The 18,123-nt window shown below is 33.5% G+C and overlaps 1 protein-coding gene across 3 annotated transcripts; it reads left to right on the top strand.

Annotated features, from left to right (window-relative positions):
* Positions 1 to 103: 103 nt before the first annotated feature.
* Positions 104 to 17,837, top strand: Dcx-emap (Doublecortin-domain-containing echinoderm-microtubule-associated protein). 3 transcript variants are annotated; one of them, XM_070667948.1, is made up of 21 exons: positions 104 to 779; positions 888 to 994; positions 1,071 to 1,290; positions 1,413 to 1,901; positions 3,402 to 3,706; positions 3,899 to 4,379; positions 4,903 to 5,080; positions 10,252 to 10,479; positions 10,677 to 10,916; positions 11,163 to 11,279; positions 12,443 to 12,674; positions 12,828 to 13,123; positions 13,365 to 13,529; positions 13,686 to 13,781; positions 13,881 to 14,018; positions 14,142 to 14,402; positions 14,585 to 14,842; positions 14,990 to 15,152; positions 15,328 to 15,510; positions 15,634 to 15,729; positions 15,819 to 17,837. In XM_070667948.1, the coding sequence occupies exons 5-21, from the start codon at positions 3,547 to 3,549 to the stop codon at positions 16,085 to 16,087; spliced, it is 3,561 nt and encodes a 1,186-aa protein (XP_070524049.1). In that variant the 5' UTR covers positions 104 to 779; positions 888 to 994; positions 1,071 to 1,290; positions 1,413 to 1,901; positions 3,402 to 3,546; the 3' UTR covers positions 16,088 to 17,837. The 3 variants fall into 3 exon arrangements, with proteins under 3 accessions (XP_070524049.1, XP_070524048.1, XP_070524050.1); XM_070667947.1 differs by having other exon boundaries at positions 104 to 994; positions 1,413 to 1,655; XM_070667949.1 differs by lacking the exon at positions 10,252 to 10,479 and having other exon boundaries at positions 104 to 994; positions 15,819 to 17,835.
* The last annotated feature ends 286 nt before the right edge of the window (positions 17,838 to 18,123 follow it).

Genomic DNA, 18,123 nt, shown 5'->3' with positions numbered 1-18,123 from the left:
ATAAAGTTCATAGATTTAAAATCCCCTTTAGAATAAATAAAGAACTGTAGAAAAATATTTAAAATTATCTAAATATGATGAACTCGAAGAATATTGATATTATCGACTAGAGATAAAGATTTTTATTTGAAAATATTTAAATAATTCATTTTTAAACGCTTTTTACACGTGAAATGCTGCACTAAAAAAAATCATATTTATTAAATTAATCATTTAAGCTAAAAAGTTACGTGCAAAATAAATTTTTGTTGCAATGTTAATAGTTTTTAAATTGTAAGAAAAATAATCGATATTTCGTTGTGTTAAGAAATATGTGAAAACTTAATTATTAGACTAATACATCGTACACACATTGTACTTGTTATGTTACGTCATAGCGGCCATAGTATAGGTATTCATTTTATTAGAAAATCGCGACATGGTAGCAGTGTAACACGGAAGCCTGTTGGCCTCATTGAAGTCAACTGATAAGTATGTCGATTATGCCGAGGTATATATAATTGCGGTGAAAAAACCTTTTCTGATATATATATATATATATATATATATATATATATATATATATATATGTACATACATGTATATAGACGTTGGTTGATATAATTACGCGATAAACTATGAATCAGTTTCCTAAGTTAGCCCTTCACTGCGCGAGGTACATTACTTAACCTGCTAGAATCACGTCGCGTGAGTCACAACACGAATGTCGAGAAATATTGTCTATTAGAGCTATAACTTAAAAAATATTAAAGCATACGAAACTATGAGCTATTGGAGAGGTAAAACTGTTACACCGAAATGCGACGTCAACATATTTTCACATATCTTTATTTAATTAATTGTCTCTTATTTACGTTTATCATCTAATTAGTTTGGTTAAATTTCAGAGTTGCAACTGATCGGGTGAAATGGAGCCTTACGCAAATAAATATAATATTTCAAGGACAATCGGCGTTATCCTACTCGCGGCTACTTATACCTCAAAAAGAGAAAAGTATGTTACCCCTTTCTTCTAATTATCAATCCGAATTAAATATTCTCGCATTTACAATTATTTTTTCGCCATTTAGCGATGCATTGAATCTTTTATGCGATCATAAATGACTTGTGGAAGATTAGCCCTCAGACTGTAGTCAGTAGAAACGTTCAGCAGATCAGGCTCTTGAAAGAATTAATTGTATTACTCTAGACAACCTGAGACAGAAAAGATTACGTTCGGGAGAAAGACGGCAGCCTCATCATCTTTTATTCTTTTCGTTGTCTTCAATATAGCGTTACATGACTATTAAGGTTTTTATTATTATATACTCTACTGTTCCGCGTCTTTATAACTCGCTGATTAACATATGTTACATTAAGCTAAAGTATGTACGTTGCGTTGCGTTCTTTTGAAATTTGATTGTTGATTGTAGGTGCAACAAGTTCCGCGTTCACTGACACGGGGCATCGGCGCCGCCCCGTGTCAGTGGAGGAGAGCGTCGATCAGAAGGAGCGACCCGGCGCCGCCGTGGACGCCGTGCCGTGGACGCCGGGGACGCCGGACTTGCTCGGCCACTCGACGTCGGGACGCCATCGTCGAAGGACGTATGAATATGTATACCGCCGCCATATAGTCACCACAATCGCCGCGACTCAGCCGAATAAACTTCGATCAGGTGATAACCCGCGTCAATAAAAAATATCAAAGCTCCCGCGATAACGCGAACGACGATGATGTGAATTTTTCATTTTCTTTTTTATTTTATTTCTTTCACGTTGATTCACGTGCGGCCGATCATCGACAATCGCGGTCTAGTGTCAGTGAACTTTGGTGAACTTGAGTTCGTAGTGTGCTTTTCTAAATCTCAACGTCAACGGGTTCTTTCTTCTCTGCTTTCCGCAATGCCAGTTCATGAAATCAAGTTAGTACTCAAAGTTATTGTCGCATCTACTAATTAAACACCTTCAAATATCGAGGTAGCTGATATAATTATTTTTCTTTGATTTTTTTGAATTTTAGACAATTTTTATAATAGAGTGTAATAATTTTTAAATAATTGTTTTTATAAAGAATGAAACATGAGATAAATTGATTTAAACTGAATAACATAAAAAAAGATAAATTTTGGCCTCAAAAATAGTTTAATGGCTAAATTTTTCTGCACTTTTTAAAATATATTGAAAAAAGGTAAAAATAATACGGATGATATTAGATGTTCTTACTTTTGAAATTAAATTAATTTATAGAAAGATGAGATCCTTTTTACAAATTTATATTCTTGACATTTATAATCTGTATAACTTTTCTATTAGAAAATAGATATTTTGTTCTTTTATAAAAAAAAAAAAAAAGATTATAAAATTACTTTTAATTGCAACGTTTTAATGTGATTTCAACTGTTGTAAATCTATATTTAAAAAGAAGTTGATATTCACTTCAAGTATTGTAAAACTTGTCGAATTATTGAATCAAGTAAATTATTGCGAGTATGAATTAATTCGTCCGCCATAGAGTTTCCTGCATTTATCAGTCAAAACGGTAAAGCTGTCGCTAACTAACGCTTGGAGAGACTAAACGAGATGAAAAACGAGCGTGTAAATCATTGCGGAAAGCAGCCGATGCTGTTTTGCATTCGAGAACGGGGTGTCACGCACGACGTGTCTCGTGCACGTAGGAACTATCAGGAAATAGTTGGATAGTCAGTAGAGTTATAGCTATTTCGCGGACGATTCCATTTTTGAATGATATAAAAGATATCAGATCTAAAATCATTAAGTCAGGTAGATGCGTTACGTTACATAAATCTTTCCACGAGTTTAGGCGGCATTACAAAATTCCTACGAAGATTAAGCATATATTACAGCATTTAAATCGTCAGCTAAATTCGTAACAGTAGCAGAATAATAACAGAAACGATGTATGAGAGTTGACAAAATACATACGTATATACTGTTCGAGTCGGTGATCGATGGACCTGCAGTGAAAGCTGCAGTTGCGAAATAAAAACGGCCGATCGATCAGGAATCCCCGGCTATCACGCAACACGTGATCGACTGACCAGCACTTGCAGTGTTCTCCAAGTGGCAACTCGTGCTATGTTTCGATCTACCAATTGTAAGAAATCTTAGAACGTAAAAAGAAATGTCGAACAGTGCACTCGCTCGTTTTCAATGCAATGGGTAGTTTAATTTTCAATGTTTAACGTATGATGAGATTGCTTTTTTTTTATCTTGTTCCAGTCCTCATTTAAATTAATTAATAAACATTCTTTTAGTAAAGTCTACTATCTGTCATTACATTTTAGCAAGACGTTTCGCTTTCGTAACATATAAATTCTTGATCGTATAGGCAAATTTTCTTGTAATTCTTAGTTACATAATATTAACTTTGTATTAATTCATATTTTATTATTACGTTGCAGATACGTCAAGATCTGATAATGCAAAGCTTATCAAAGCTGAATAAAGGAATATTTCTTTGCCGATCCGGAATCTGGATCGTTTTTCTGATCGTAAAAGCACAGGTTGAGTAAGAACGTGTCTGGTGGCGGTGGCCTCACTTTGCGGATGATCGAGACCGAAAACCATTTGGATTCGAGTGCCAATAAATTGGGCGAGAAAAGCGAAGATCTTGTGGCTGGCGATAGTAACGAGATTAACGGTGAAGGTGGTGACGATCAAACAACTGCTGCAACTATCACGACGACAGTGACTCAGGAAATCACTGGTAAAAAAGAGAGCCAGAGATTTTTCTTTTTATTTGAATTTTTTTTACTTCAGAGTGATCTAAAGCGTAGCAAAAGTAATAATAGTTGGAAGACAAAGAAATGTAATTAATTATAGGCAAAATTCAGAATAGTTATGAGATACGGAAATTTGCCTGCAGATAATTTCAAAAATTGTCGATTCTTTTATTTAGACGTAATGAGAAAAGAGGAGCAAGAAACGTCGAGGATTCACGAGAATTTGTCCAAGGGCGGTGTCGCCGCAAGCGTCGCGACGCCCACCACATCAGCGATGCCGGCAGAGGATGACGAAGAGGAGGAGGAGGAGGCAGAAGAGGAAGAGGAAGAGGAGGAGGATGCCGAGGAGGAAGAAGAGGAGGACAGAGACGAAGAGGGTGGAATCGCAGTGGAGGGTGGAATGACGACGCAAGAAGAGGTCGGGGGTGTGTTGGTTGGCGGTGAAGGTGGGGGTGGAAGCGGCATGGCCGGCTACTGGAGGCAAAGCAGACCCTCCAGTCCCCGCATGCCGCCTCCGGAGCAGTCGGAGCAGCCGAGCCGACCTAAGAGCCGGCACGAGCTACAAGCCGCGAGATATAATAACCTCGGTTACTGGCGAGCGAGAAGAGTTACCTTTTATAAAAATGGCGATCCGTATTTTCCAGGAGTGGAGTTCAGGTAAGTGTCGTTTCGATTAGGTTGATACTTTATTCTAAGTCAAGAACTCATTAAAATAAAGGTGTCGAGAACAGGCATAATTAATTTTAATTATGCATATTATTACCTGACGATTAAGATCATAATAACAGATCTGCGTCAAAATCTACAAAGTTTATTAGTACATATGTACATAGATGAATATGCATATGCATATAATGGATGTGAGGGGGTGGCAGCATGTGTATTTCTTCGTCATATGTGGGTATTTATCATGACGAAGTATATTACGCACTATGTTATCATTTAATGACAATTACTTTGAAAGAACAAAAGAAAAACTTTTTAACTTAAAAAAAGTAAAAATTATTAAAGAATTGAAAAATAATGAAAAGAAATATGTACAATTCATGCCATTTCTAAATTTTCTAAAATTGTATTTACTTAAAAAAATGCCGTTTAGCATTTTTATAGAAAGCATTTTATGAAAAAAGGTACAAGATCATGTATATTATATTTAACATCATGTATATTATATTTTTAGATTTAAACCTGGCCGTGACATTGGTTCTTTGGAGGCTCTATTGGATAGATTGTCTCTTCGGCTGGATTTACCGAGAGGTGCGCGCCATATTTTTTCAATGGATGGTGACCGAAAGATTCATCTCGACGAACTTGAGGATGGTGCCTCCTACGTAGTGTCGAGCTACAAGACTTTCAAGGTAAGAGAGACGAGGGTCAATCACGTTCGATTAAAGCGTTAATTGATATCGAGAGGTACTCATGAATTTGATTGACATTGCAAACACTTCTTTTTCTTAATCATGATCGACTTTATCGTACTACAAATTCAAACAAACCATTTTATAGTCGGTTAATAAAAAAAATCGTAAAATAATATAATAAACTAAGAATACTAATGTACAGCAGAATTTAGCATATCGTTATGAATATGTCGAAATATAGTTTTGTAAAATAACTTTTGGAGAAAGTATCGCGATATGGCATCAATTTATAAAACCACTTTGTACAATACTGCTGACGACGACTATGACGAGAGGACGTTTGAGTATCTGGCCCAGATCAGCTACTTAAAAACAGGCCGCACGCAACGTAAAATTGTATTAGTACGAGAAAGGAAAGTGCTCTCTTTTTCTCAATTTTCTTTCTTTTCCCTTTAGAACCACTTGGCATTACTGTTACTGTTATTGAAAAAGTAACGCAATTAATTTTTTTTTTGCGTAATGCTATTAAATTATGAAATTTTATGACTTAGTAATCAATATTAAATTAACAATTTTTAACTACATTTTATGATTTTTAAATGTTTGATTGCTTATTAGATTTATGGATGCAATAAATGAAAGGGCAATTTTATTTCTTCTTACGTCATTCGGCATCATGGATCACACCCTTCCGTTATTTCAAAGGCGTGACCAATTTAATTCGTTATGTATTACGGTGCACTTTGATGCGATTACGATCCAGTTATTTCGATCGCTAACCATGTGCAGGATTATTCCTTAATACCCCAAAGTGGCTGAAGTTTATATATGATTCTTCCATTAAACAATGAAGATTTACATGCCAATTGGTTCTAATTAGTTTCCTGCCAGAGCATTCTAAAATACACAACTCACCTTACGATTTGATTAATTAAAAAAGAAGAAAGTGCGTAGGATAAAGATAAAGAAAGGAAAAATTAATAACTAACAATTTTACTATTTTAAGCTGAAAAATAAGTTTTTATATAAAAAAAAAAAAATTTACATCTGCGAAAAAGTCTAATTCATTAAATAAAATTTGATTTGGCAATGAAACGTGATTCATGAAAAATATCGCGTTTTACAAGTCATGAGATTCCATTTCATTACAATCACTTTTAATAATGCGCGAAATAGTGCATTGGTCTATTTTACATTCCCATTATTCTAATCGTTTCTGACAACCTAACATACCGTACACGTCTTTACACTTACGCTATCGCGACAGAGATTCGTGCCATTAATTAGATTTTTATTATATGTTCGTTCACCTTCGTTCCCTTTTCTTAGCGCAAATTGCGTGTTTGTTCCTTATGTTCCTCGCTTGCCACGCTATTGGTGACCTAATTACATACTATCAACAAGAAGTCACTATTACCAGTCGTATGTGCCATGTGCACAATGCTTGGAACGTAAAATATGTACAACAATCACTGCAGCTAATGCCATAAATAATAGGAGTAACGTTCATTTTTTGTTTTTAAGTCGCAATAACGATTTCTTGCATTTACACAAGCTACGGTTTACAAGCGTTACTTTAACAATTATGTATAAAATTTAATCATATCGATTAAACGATTATTATGCTGTAAGTTTTCCTTGAATTTTTGGATGATTTCATAGGTTTATTGCAATTTTAACTGGGTTTTCTTAGTTAGTTAGAACAGGACTGAGAACGCATGAATCATGGTGTAGTAAGTAGAGAAGGGAGGGTGGAAGAGAGAAGGCAAATCTTACTTCCGTTAAGAAGGCCGTTCTAGAGGGTGGCAAGAGGTGGAAAGGAGGAATGGGGGGAGAGAGAGACCGTATCTCATTGACCGTTGGTCAACCGGCCTCTTGGGATCAATAAACACCAAGTTCTCTTTGCTTGGCTCACCTTTAAGACGTCGCTTTTCTAGATTTCAAGTTAAAAGTCGGGTTCGTTGCTCTAGAAAATGGTTTTTTTTTTTTTTTATCGATTTGTTTTCAAGTTTTCTGACCCTTTTTTCTATTTCTTTATTAAAACAATTATATATCTATATGTACAGGAAGCTTCAAACAATATGTTACTCCCAGAAACTGTAGGTAGGCAATTAAAATTAAAGAAAAAAAATTATATATAATTTTCTAAAACTGTCGATCGTTACTGAGAAAACAATTAAAACGTTTACGCATATACGTCTAATGTATATATATGTATATATATTAGAAATGTATATAAGCATATGCGTGTAATTTTCTATCTTTTAAACGTTAGTGCAACCATTTATTTATATGCAAATCGACATCGACGACAGTTCTAGCATTGATATCTCCATCATCGATTACATTGTTTGCCGTAGTTCATATCACCAAGATAGCGTGAACGTGAAAAAAGTTGCACGGTAAATGTGCAATATACATATAGAAAAGAGTTTTCATTAACCACTCATTAGAATTAGAACTACTTTTCTAGCTAGACTTCTTATCTTTCTTCATAATCGTTGCTCTATCGAGCGATAGCTGACGAGTGCCCCTTACTCAAGCTATTATTTTCTCCGACGAATTATTTTTCCGTAATCGCTGTGGCACGTTTTGAATCACGAGACCTTGCTATTGTCACGCAACATATATAATCTCAGTCTTCATTTTCATATCGCAAGGATACCTAGGGTTAAGCTAGAAATGACCAAGGGAAAAGATAGAAGTAACATTGGCGAAATTACAATATAGATTTTTCTTTTATAATTGAATATGATTTATTAATGTCATTTGAGAGAAGCGAAAGTAGTTTTAAACATGAATAAAATTGAATATGATTACATTTAGCAAATATTTTACGTTATAAAACATGCTAATAGATATTTAATTGGATATATCTTGTTCCTGAAAAATGCGTAATTATTAAAAGCAATTAATTTTATTTTTCTTACTTGTTTTTTTCACGAAAAAGTTTCTCACTTTCTCATTGACTATGCTCGATTTATTATTATCAACGGTTTTATGTATATTTAATTCTATCGTTTCTTAGTTAGATTAAAAAAGAACATATATGTATATATGTATTTAGATGTATCGTACTTTCTTTTTTATTTATTTAAGAATCTACAAGGGTTATCCAAGAAATTCTTGAGTATTGAGTTTGGCATTGAAACTTATCGAAAAGATTTATTACTCCGACTTATCAACCACGTGATTTTTCTAATCTTTTTTTAGAATTGTAATCAACTCAGATGACATTGCACGCGATATTTGTAATTATATTATAATTTTATACGCATTACATATATGCACAAGAATAAGATAGAAATACTTAAATTATGACGAAATCTTATTTTTAAAAATATAATATGTATATATGTAATATAATACAACCATAAAATTTTGGAATATTGGCGCATGTATTGTGAGTGCGTGCTTACCTGCGTGCCTGCGTGTGCAAAATTTAAATTATTCAAAGAATTAATATTAGTGTTACATGAGATTGCATGAGATTACTTTTTTTTCTCTTGTACTGTACATACAAGTTTTCGATATACACGAAACACTCAGATTATTAATTAAAAAATATTTATAATAAAATTTTGGGCCGAAGAAAAGAAAAAGAGGGTGTGACAATGAGTGTGAGTGATTAAGAATAATAGGGAAGACTGAAATACTAATCATTTGGACAAAGAATTTGCCAAAATAATTAATAAAGCGTTAAGAATTATTATATTTATTTTAAAAGTATAACGATACTGTAATTAGAATAACATAAATGTTTGAGTGACTTTTGTTAGTGAGATCGCACGCGTGTTTTTAAGTCATAACTCATCGTATAGGTCTATTAGTCTCGTTAACTCTTTTTTTTTTTCCTCTCTTCAAAATCCACTTTTAGTATTAGTTTAGCTAATCAAGTTAAGTGCTTAAATAGACGATGAGTTGAATTTCCAGAGAAATCGAAATTTTTCTTGTCACGAAAGATTTATCAGGGAGGTGTGGACGTACTTAATTTCCGCAGATGCTTTTATCGCCTTTTATCGAAACAAGCATTAAGCATGGTGAAACATCCGAACTAATAGGGATCAAAATGATACCTTTGTCGATTATGGCCAGACCATCAGAAGAATTTATGTACTGTTTTTTTATTAATTGTAACAAAGTCAAAAGGAAAGAATTAATTCAATTGGTCGAAGATCTGAAAAGTATCTTGACAATAGAATTCAAGGACATTAAATATTAGAATCAGAATTGTACAATATTATTTAATTGACGCAGGTAACAGTAGGGTGTATGTTAATTAAAAAATTACAAATGGTAATAAACGTGAAAAGAAAAAAAGCAGCATTTCCGTTAAATTCTAGTGGCAATTTTCTGAATTAGAGTATTGTTACGCGGAGGATTGTGATGAGAGGTGCAGGGGGTGAAGGAGGTGCTCAAGAGTTGGGGGTTGGGGGTTGATCGTCCTTGAGCTGCGGCAGCCCTTTATAAGGTATGGCAACGTAAAGTGGAGAGGAGTAGTAGGGGGATGTTGCAGCACCCTAGTTCTTCAATACAACTATCCCACCTCTTACTTGCCCCAGTCCAGTAGTCGCCCATTGAACACTGTCGCGGTTGTATCAGGTGGTCAGTTTGTTCGAAAAAAGATAGCAATGTCCCATCTAATTCAAGATTGACGATGAGATCATTCTAACAGACTTTCACGCTAAATCTCGTTATTCTTTCACTTTCACTGTACATTACATCGCTAAAAGTTGAGGTTTAAATTGTATTAAGATTGGAGATTGAGAATTAAATCAAAATAACGTAAAGTAAGTTAAATAATAATGTACATTCTATGAGTCACATCTGGGGTGGTAGTTGCAATAATTGTAAAAGAAGCTCGTTTAATCTCTCGCACTATTTCAAACGTTTATTATTAAAAAAGACGTGCTTATTTTTTATTTTATTTTATTTTTTTTTTCTTTGTACATTATTTCTTTACATTTAATGTCTTTCTTTCTAACATTCAAGTAATTAGAATGTTTTTCTTGTCGATGCTTGTGCAGAATAAATCGTTAATGATTGAATAGGTTTTCAAGAAGCATAAAAGAAATGGTGACATGCTAAATTTTTCGAAACATGTAATTCATATATCTTGTGTATTCGACATAGTGAATGTGATAGAAAAGTGAAATAAATTTTCAAAGGTTGCAAAGGGCCAATTGAGATTCACAATTGAGTCTGCAAGCTTGTCTTCGTCCCAATCGGACGAAAATTTGGAGCCGGATTTTGGCGCCAGGCGAGAATTAGAGGATTCTTATAGCGACTCGGACCCCGAGTATTACAGTCAAGACTTAAGCTGCTGGACAGACAGTTTCGTCGTGTTAATGAGTGATTCCTTTGAAGTGATATCGCTGCCAGCCGATATGATGCAGGTTTTTTATATAATTTATGTGACACTTATCTGGTTCATATTTTGAAATATTTTCAAAGAAAGAAAGGAAGCTCAGGCTCAGATTTTTTATTTAATTAAATATAACATACAACTCTGGATTTTTATCACGGATATCTCTATTAGTAGTACAAATTAACTAACGTTATTAATAATTTTTTTTTTATCTTTTTATGATAGCCGGCCAGTTATGGAAAGAAGAACAACACTTGGTATACTAGTCCTGCAGGTGGTGGAGGGAGTAGGAGCGGTACCACTGGGACCGGAAGTGGAATTGGAGGGTGGCAAAGTAGACCACCAGCAGTACCAAGTCTTAGCCGGAAAGCTTCCATCACTGAGGAAGCTCCACCTCCTGGTGGCGGAAAACCCTCGTCAGGACGTGTCATTCGTATCGTTAACAATCATGACCATACTGTTCAGGTAAAAGGTTTAAAAATTATAACTATTTCTTTATTTTAAATATTTCTTATTTCTTATTGTATTTTCAGATCTATATTCACTCACGTATTAATTTCCCTCTGTTCCTCTCACTATTATATTAATTTTAATAAGTAATAATATAAAAATAAAATCGAGCATTTTTTCATAATTATTGTATTACGTTTATCATTATAATTAAGGATATACAAATTTAATCTGTTTAATGTAGTTTAATTTTTTTATCAGTGTCGAGTTCTTTTGAATCTGCGTACATCGCAACCTTTTGAGGAAGTATTAGAAGATCTGGGACAAGTGTTGAAAATGAATGGAGCAAAAAGAATGTTTACTGTTTCTGGACAAGAGGTTAGTCATCCATATGGATCAATATAGTATATGAATTAAAATTTAAGAATAATACTGAAACCTTAGTGCAATTATTTTTTTATTACTTTTAATTTTTTTTTTTTTGCACTGCATAGAAAAAAATTGAAATATATTGTCCTTTCTAATAAACTAGATTTTATTGAATAAAATTTAAAAAAAATTATTTTTTAAAGTTTATTAAATTTTTATATTTTTTTTATATAAACTGTCATTTTTAAAATGGTTAATATATTTGAAAAAAAAAATCTGAGAGAGAATGCGTGATTTGGAAGTGCAGAAAAGAAAAAAGACGTATGTATGTAAATTTGACATATCAGCATTGTACTTGTAAAATCGACTTGAGAGCGACGTTAATCCATAAATATGCATGCCGCGCCATGAGAAGAGCGGAGTAGAACGGGGGTAAAACTTGAAGCGTGACGATAACGGGGTCGGTTCTCACTTATACGTCTTATAAATTGCCGTTAAAAAACATTTTTTTCATTATTGCATTTGATAATCTTACTTCTCTATACATGTACATGTACATTTACGAAGAGTTGTCATAGTCTCGGTATATCTTTATAAACTGTTTATATGTTTAAAGTCTATTCGTACTTGTGAATTCTTATCTATAACGTACACTTCTATTATTAATATTGAAATATATCGTTTCAAAAGCATACAATGAATAGAATTGAAAAAAGAAAAGTGCAACATCGAGTATCACCCTGCTGATTTAAATTTTTGACATTGTAATAAATTACATGGCTATATGTACATCTCACAGAAGGTGGTCGTGATGTAAGTGGGACGAATGTGCTCCATATGTGTGTGTGTGAGTGTAAAAAGGTCAGAGATTCATCTTTTCAGGTCACGATCGTACATGAATTTCAAATAGGCCAATTTTCTTCGTTAATAGGCACGCCATCGATTCCCCCTCCTCCCTCTTTCCTTTTTCTTTTTTTCACTTTCTCCCTTTTTTTTGCACTTTCTCGCTTTTTTCTTTCTTTCTCTGTTATAAAATTATTTGGACAGAACAAAAGTGGTTAATTATTTTTTTCATAATTTATTATACGATATAGATATAAGAACTTTTGATATTTTATTCAAACAAAATTATAAATATGCTTTATAGTTCTATACAACTGTGTTGTTGCTAGGTAAGAAGTTTTTCACAACTGAGAAATGAGTTTGCGGATGTGGATACATTCTATTTGGGTACCGGAGCGGCTCTGGTTATGACCGGTGGTGTTGCAACATCCCCGATACGAAGGTCGAGATCACGTGGACCATCCACCGTCGTAGAAGAAGTTGGCCGTCAAAGAAGGGCTCGCAGTAAGAGCAGGCCTCGAGCTTTGTATGCCCCAGACTCCGAAGTTGTTCGAATAAATGGTAAGAATTACCAATGATCAATTCTGATTAATTTTAACAAATAGAAAAAGAGAAAATATCGCAAAAAATATTGCGAGACCTACTTGACATTTTCAGGCTTTTAGAATCTTCCGATTTCAAATCTCTTTCTTTATTATTTTTCATTATTTGCAGATTACAGCGTCGTAGAAGTGCTACGCGAGGAACCGGCTCGAGTGACAATCAGAGGACTGAGACGATCGTTTTACCCTCCTTCTCATCTACCCCCAGTCGACAATACACCGCCCGAAAAAAAATTGCAGCTTGAATGGGTATACGGTTATCGAGGCACCGATACTCGCAAAAATCTTTGGGTTTTACCCAGTGGCGAGTTATTGTATTACGTCGCGGCTGTCGCGATACTGTTCGATCGAGAAGAGAATGCGCAACGACATTATATTGGACATACAGAAGATATTATGTGCATGGAAGTAAGTAATATTTTTAATTGAAAGAAATGTGAATTAAAGCAAAATACGAATTAAATCCCAAAAAGTATCGCATGTATGTAGAAATGCGTATGTGACTCTTCTATCAGATCTTTTTCTTTTTATATTTTATAATTTGTAATTAATAATTGTTACTAGCAATTATGTGTTTTTTTAATCCAAAAATCATCAGCGTAATGCAACTTTTAAACCCCAGGAAAACTAATAAAAAGTTTTGATTTAGGTTCATCCTAGTAGGGAGCTTGTCGCATCCGGCCAAAAGGCGGGTAGGCATAGAAAGGCGCAACCCCACGTTCGTATATGGTCAACAGAGACACTTCTCACCTTATATGTATTCGGCATGACCGAATTTCAAATGGGCGTTTCAGCGTTAGCATTTTCACAACTGGTAACTATTTAATTTAACTAAAAATTATTTTTATCTAAACGTGTTAATGTATTTATTGAAAAAAGAAAAATAAGTTGCGAATATTCGTTTAACGATTAATAATTAACAAACGGTAAAAAGTCAACGGTATATGTTAAGTATGTAATATTATTATAGAATGGTGGTAGTTACGTACTTGCTGTGGATTCTGGAAGAGAAGCTATCCTTTCAGTGTGGCAATGGCAATGGGGTCACTTATTAGGAAAAGTGGCGGTAAGTTTTCTTCTCCATTTTCTCCTTTTCATGCATAATACTGCTATTGTACTATAAAGGTGAAAGATAATTTTTTAATATTAATATTTTTATTTATAGACTATGCAAGAAGATCTCACGGGTGCAGCATTTCATCCGCTAGATGATAATCTTTTAATAACACACGGACGTGGTCATTTAACATTCTGGAATCGGCGGAAAGACGGCTTTTTTGAACGAACTGATATTATTAAGCCGGTAAAATAAATATATCACTTATATACTAATAACTTGCCAATATTTTAATATTTAAAATCTTTTTATTTATTTATCTATGCAATACAACTTTTATTTGAATAGTAATTTTACTTGTTCTTTCAGCCGTCGCGTACACACGTAACGAGCATCCAGTTCGAACAAGATGGTGATGTCGTAACAGCGGACAGTGATGGTTTTATCACAGTATATTCTGTTGACGCGGACGGAGCATATTTTGTACGAATGGAATTCGAAGCGCACAATAAAGGCATTAGCTCTCTCGTTATGCTATCTGAAGGCACACTTCTTTCTGGAGGCGAGAAAGATAGAAAAATTGCCGCTTGGGACTCATTGCAAAATTACAAACGCATTACCGACACAAAGGTTGACCATTTTTAAATACTTTGTTCGATACATATTTTTTGACTGGCCATTTTTTCTGTCAAATAATTCTTTATCTTTTGCTTATAATTTTTTTTTCTTTAAATTGCGCAATTATAATCGTACATAGGTAACAGAATAAAACTAAGAAAAAAACGTTTATTGAAATTAATTTTATGTTATAGCTACCAGAAGCGGTAGGTGGTGTTCGTAGTATATACCCACAACGCCCCGGACGAAATGACGGAAATATTTATGTCGGAACTACGCGAAACAATATTCTTGAGGGTTCTCTGCAAAGAAGATTCAACCAAGTTGTATTTGGCCATGGGAGACAACTGTGGGGTTTGGCGGTTCATCCTGACGATGAAGTTTTTGCTACTGCCGGACACGATAAGAATATTGCTCTCTGGCGTAGACACAAATTATTGTGGACTACTCAGGTTAATTTTGTGAAAATATTAATCTTAGTGAAACAGTTTAAAATTGCTAAATACGCTATTTTTTATTTATTTTTAATTAGAAAAAAAGAAAGGTATTTCAGCGTTGTAGTGATTTATAACCTTATGCTTTACGTTTATGTATTTTAGGTGGGTTTCGAGTGTATATGTATAGCCTTCCATCCATTTGGTGTAGCGTTAGCAGCGGGATCATCGGAAGGCCATCTTCTGGTACTAGCAGCTGATACTGGGGCAGCTGTGGCAACTTTAAGAGTATGCGGATCGCCGCTCTCTTGCATCGGATATAATCCTAGTATGATACAAATTTAATTAAAATTTTTTTCAATGTCGTACATATTAAAAGTAGTAGAAACTTAATTTTAAAAGATTAGAAGAAAGCACGCTACACGCATAAGTAGTATTATATTAGGTATAAAATTTTTTTTTAATAAAGAGTATAATTTTAACTTTTTTTTTTAATTTATTAGCTGGAGAAATTGTGGCTATGGGTTCTCAAAATGGCAGCGTATACCTTTTTAGAGTATCTAGGGATGGATTTTCTTATAAAAAAAGTAACAAGATCCGCGGTACACAACCATTAATGCAGCTCGACTGGAGTTCTGACAGTCGTTTTCTTCAAACTGTGACTCAAGATTATGATCTGCTATTCTGTAAGTTTTATAAATTATTCTTGATTAATAATTATAATAAAAATATTAAGTGGAGTAAAATCGTGCAATTATGAAGTCGTTAATTTTATTAATAATAACTTAAATTCAAATATTTATTTCTAGGGGATGTAAAAGTGTTGTCATCAGAAAAGAGTCCGTTGGTTATGAAAGATGTCAAGTGGTACACCCACAATTGCACAGTTGGTTATATGGTTTCTGGTTAGTTCCTTATTAATTACTAGATAATAAATAATTCAAACGTTATAACAATCGAAATTAAACTAAATTTTTTATAATTGTGATTACAGGACAGTGGAATAATCGATATTATCCATTGACCACAGTTGTCACCACTTCTAGTAGATCGGCAGCGCACGATATGCTAGTGAGTGGTGATGCCGAAGGGTATCTTCGGCTTTTCAGGTACCCATGTACCAGCGCCAAAGCTGAGTACGTAGAAGAAAAAGTATACAGCTCGCTGGTGGCTTGCGCCAGATTTCTCTATAACGATCAGAATGTCGTCACTGTTGGCGGCACCGACGCTGCCTTGATGCTCTGGGAATTGGTTGACGAATAAAGATAAAAACTAATGCTGTAACACTACAACGCAACAGCCTAATCTTACTTATTTACTTGTTTAGTCAGTAGATCGTAATGATAAATATGAGGCGCTGGCGCCTTTTGGTAAATTGTAAGTAATGAAGGAAAGTAACTCTTTAAGGAATTTTTTGGTGAATTTCACATGAAAATGCAGGTCAAATATCATAAAAAATGTAAATACGTGAAGAAAATGGTCAAATCGTTTTTTTTTTTAAATTGGAATTACAAAATACATGTCGACATTATGTTATGCACATTTCAAACATTAATTATATATTTAAATGTAACACGAGAAAAATCACATTCCTATTGTAAAACTATTTATTTCATTTATATTCGGTTCCAATTCGTTGCTGTAACGTACAGAATATTGCTATATTTGATTATTCTGTGTACTTATATAAACGCATAATGCACAAATTGCGAGAATGGGCTTAGAAAGAGAGAAGAAAATTAATTTTCTCTCTTTACATTTATTACACGATATATATATATATATATATATTTTATTCTAACGTGTAGAAAATACGTCATTATAAAATATTACGTACGTGTATGATCGATTTCTCTGTACACACACGCAAATTTTTCACGGTCGCGTCACTCTAATAGTAAGTCACTACAGCTACTTATTTTACAAATGTATGTACAAGTACAAGTTTATAAGCCCAAGTTTTAAAAGTTTTGTAAGGAGGTTTTATGTTGCAGGTCAACGCTCCTTTCTTACGAGCCAGTTATTCTTATTCACATATTTTTGGAAAAAAAAAAGAAAAAGAAAAAATAAAAAAGATTTTTTCCTATTGACACAATAGTTAACGTGTAGTGAAAAGCAGTTAGGATCATGTCACTGCCAAGGCGTCGCATTGTGAGTTGAAAAGGTTCTAGCGCGATTCTAACAGTCTTACAAATTACGAATAACTTTGTTCGCGTCATATAAAATCCATATAAAATGTCATATTTATCATACATATTATCAAGATCAAAAATAAAAATATATCCGATCCGATTTAATAATTGATTTTAGAAAATTCTTGTTTAGAAGAAAATTAAAATGGGCGTAATTATTCGTAGTACGTAATACGTAAGGTTGAATAAAAGTAATATCATGTTTGATGGATATTAAAAGTGCTTGATAGAACATCGGAAAGACGCTATTATTTTTATGCTAGATGCTAATTTCTTTATGTATATTTATTATATTGTTACGTAAAAGAATTTGATAGGACTTAAGAATCAGCAGAAAGATATAACGTCAAATTAATAAAAAGTAGTTATAAATTTCATGTTATATACATTTATGCGCGCATATATATAAATATATATGTAAATGTATATATATATTTAATGTAGAAAAAATTGTACGCGCATGTTTTAATATTGTACCTCAAAGAATATTAAGAGTAATACTCATTATAATTATATAATAACAGTAGCGTTTTGTTATTCATTCTTTTTTAAAGAAACCCGTTTTTCATTCAATAATTTTCAGCAACAAACTACGGATATATGTATTTTACACGATACATACTTCAGCACCTTTCATGTCTTTCATATAATTTTAACATACGTTCACAGCATTTATACTTAGTCAAAAATGCATTAACAATAAAATACATCATATTTAATTTTTAATTACAATTAAAAACAGTAATTTAATCATTTATTATCGGTATCACGGTAATTTAATAATTTATTTAAATATTCGAGAAATTAATACATCAGCTGACAAATCTGTCAATTCCGGGCTTTTGCGGCATCGAACTGTCGTTGAAATCGTCGAAAAAGTATCAAGTATCATTAGGAATATAGGAGGAGTAAGTTGGTGGCACGGCGAGACCCCGGTTCCCGCTTCTGTTGGGCCCATATTGACCAACCAAAAAATAGAGATTTAAAATAAGAATTATTTGATTGGCTTATATTAACCAATCAAATAATTCTTATTTTAAATTACTATTTTTTGGTTGGTCAATATGAGCCCAACAGAAGCGAGAACGGGGGTCTCGCTGTGCCACC

The sequence above is a fragment of the Cardiocondyla obscurior genome, linkage group LG16 (genome assembly GCF_019399895.1).
Source record: "Cardiocondyla obscurior isolate alpha-2009 linkage group LG16, Cobs3.1, whole genome shotgun sequence".
Taxonomy (NCBI): domain Eukaryota; kingdom Metazoa; phylum Arthropoda; class Insecta; order Hymenoptera; family Formicidae; genus Cardiocondyla; species Cardiocondyla obscurior.
This window is presented reverse-complemented; position numbering and strand designations above follow the sequence as displayed.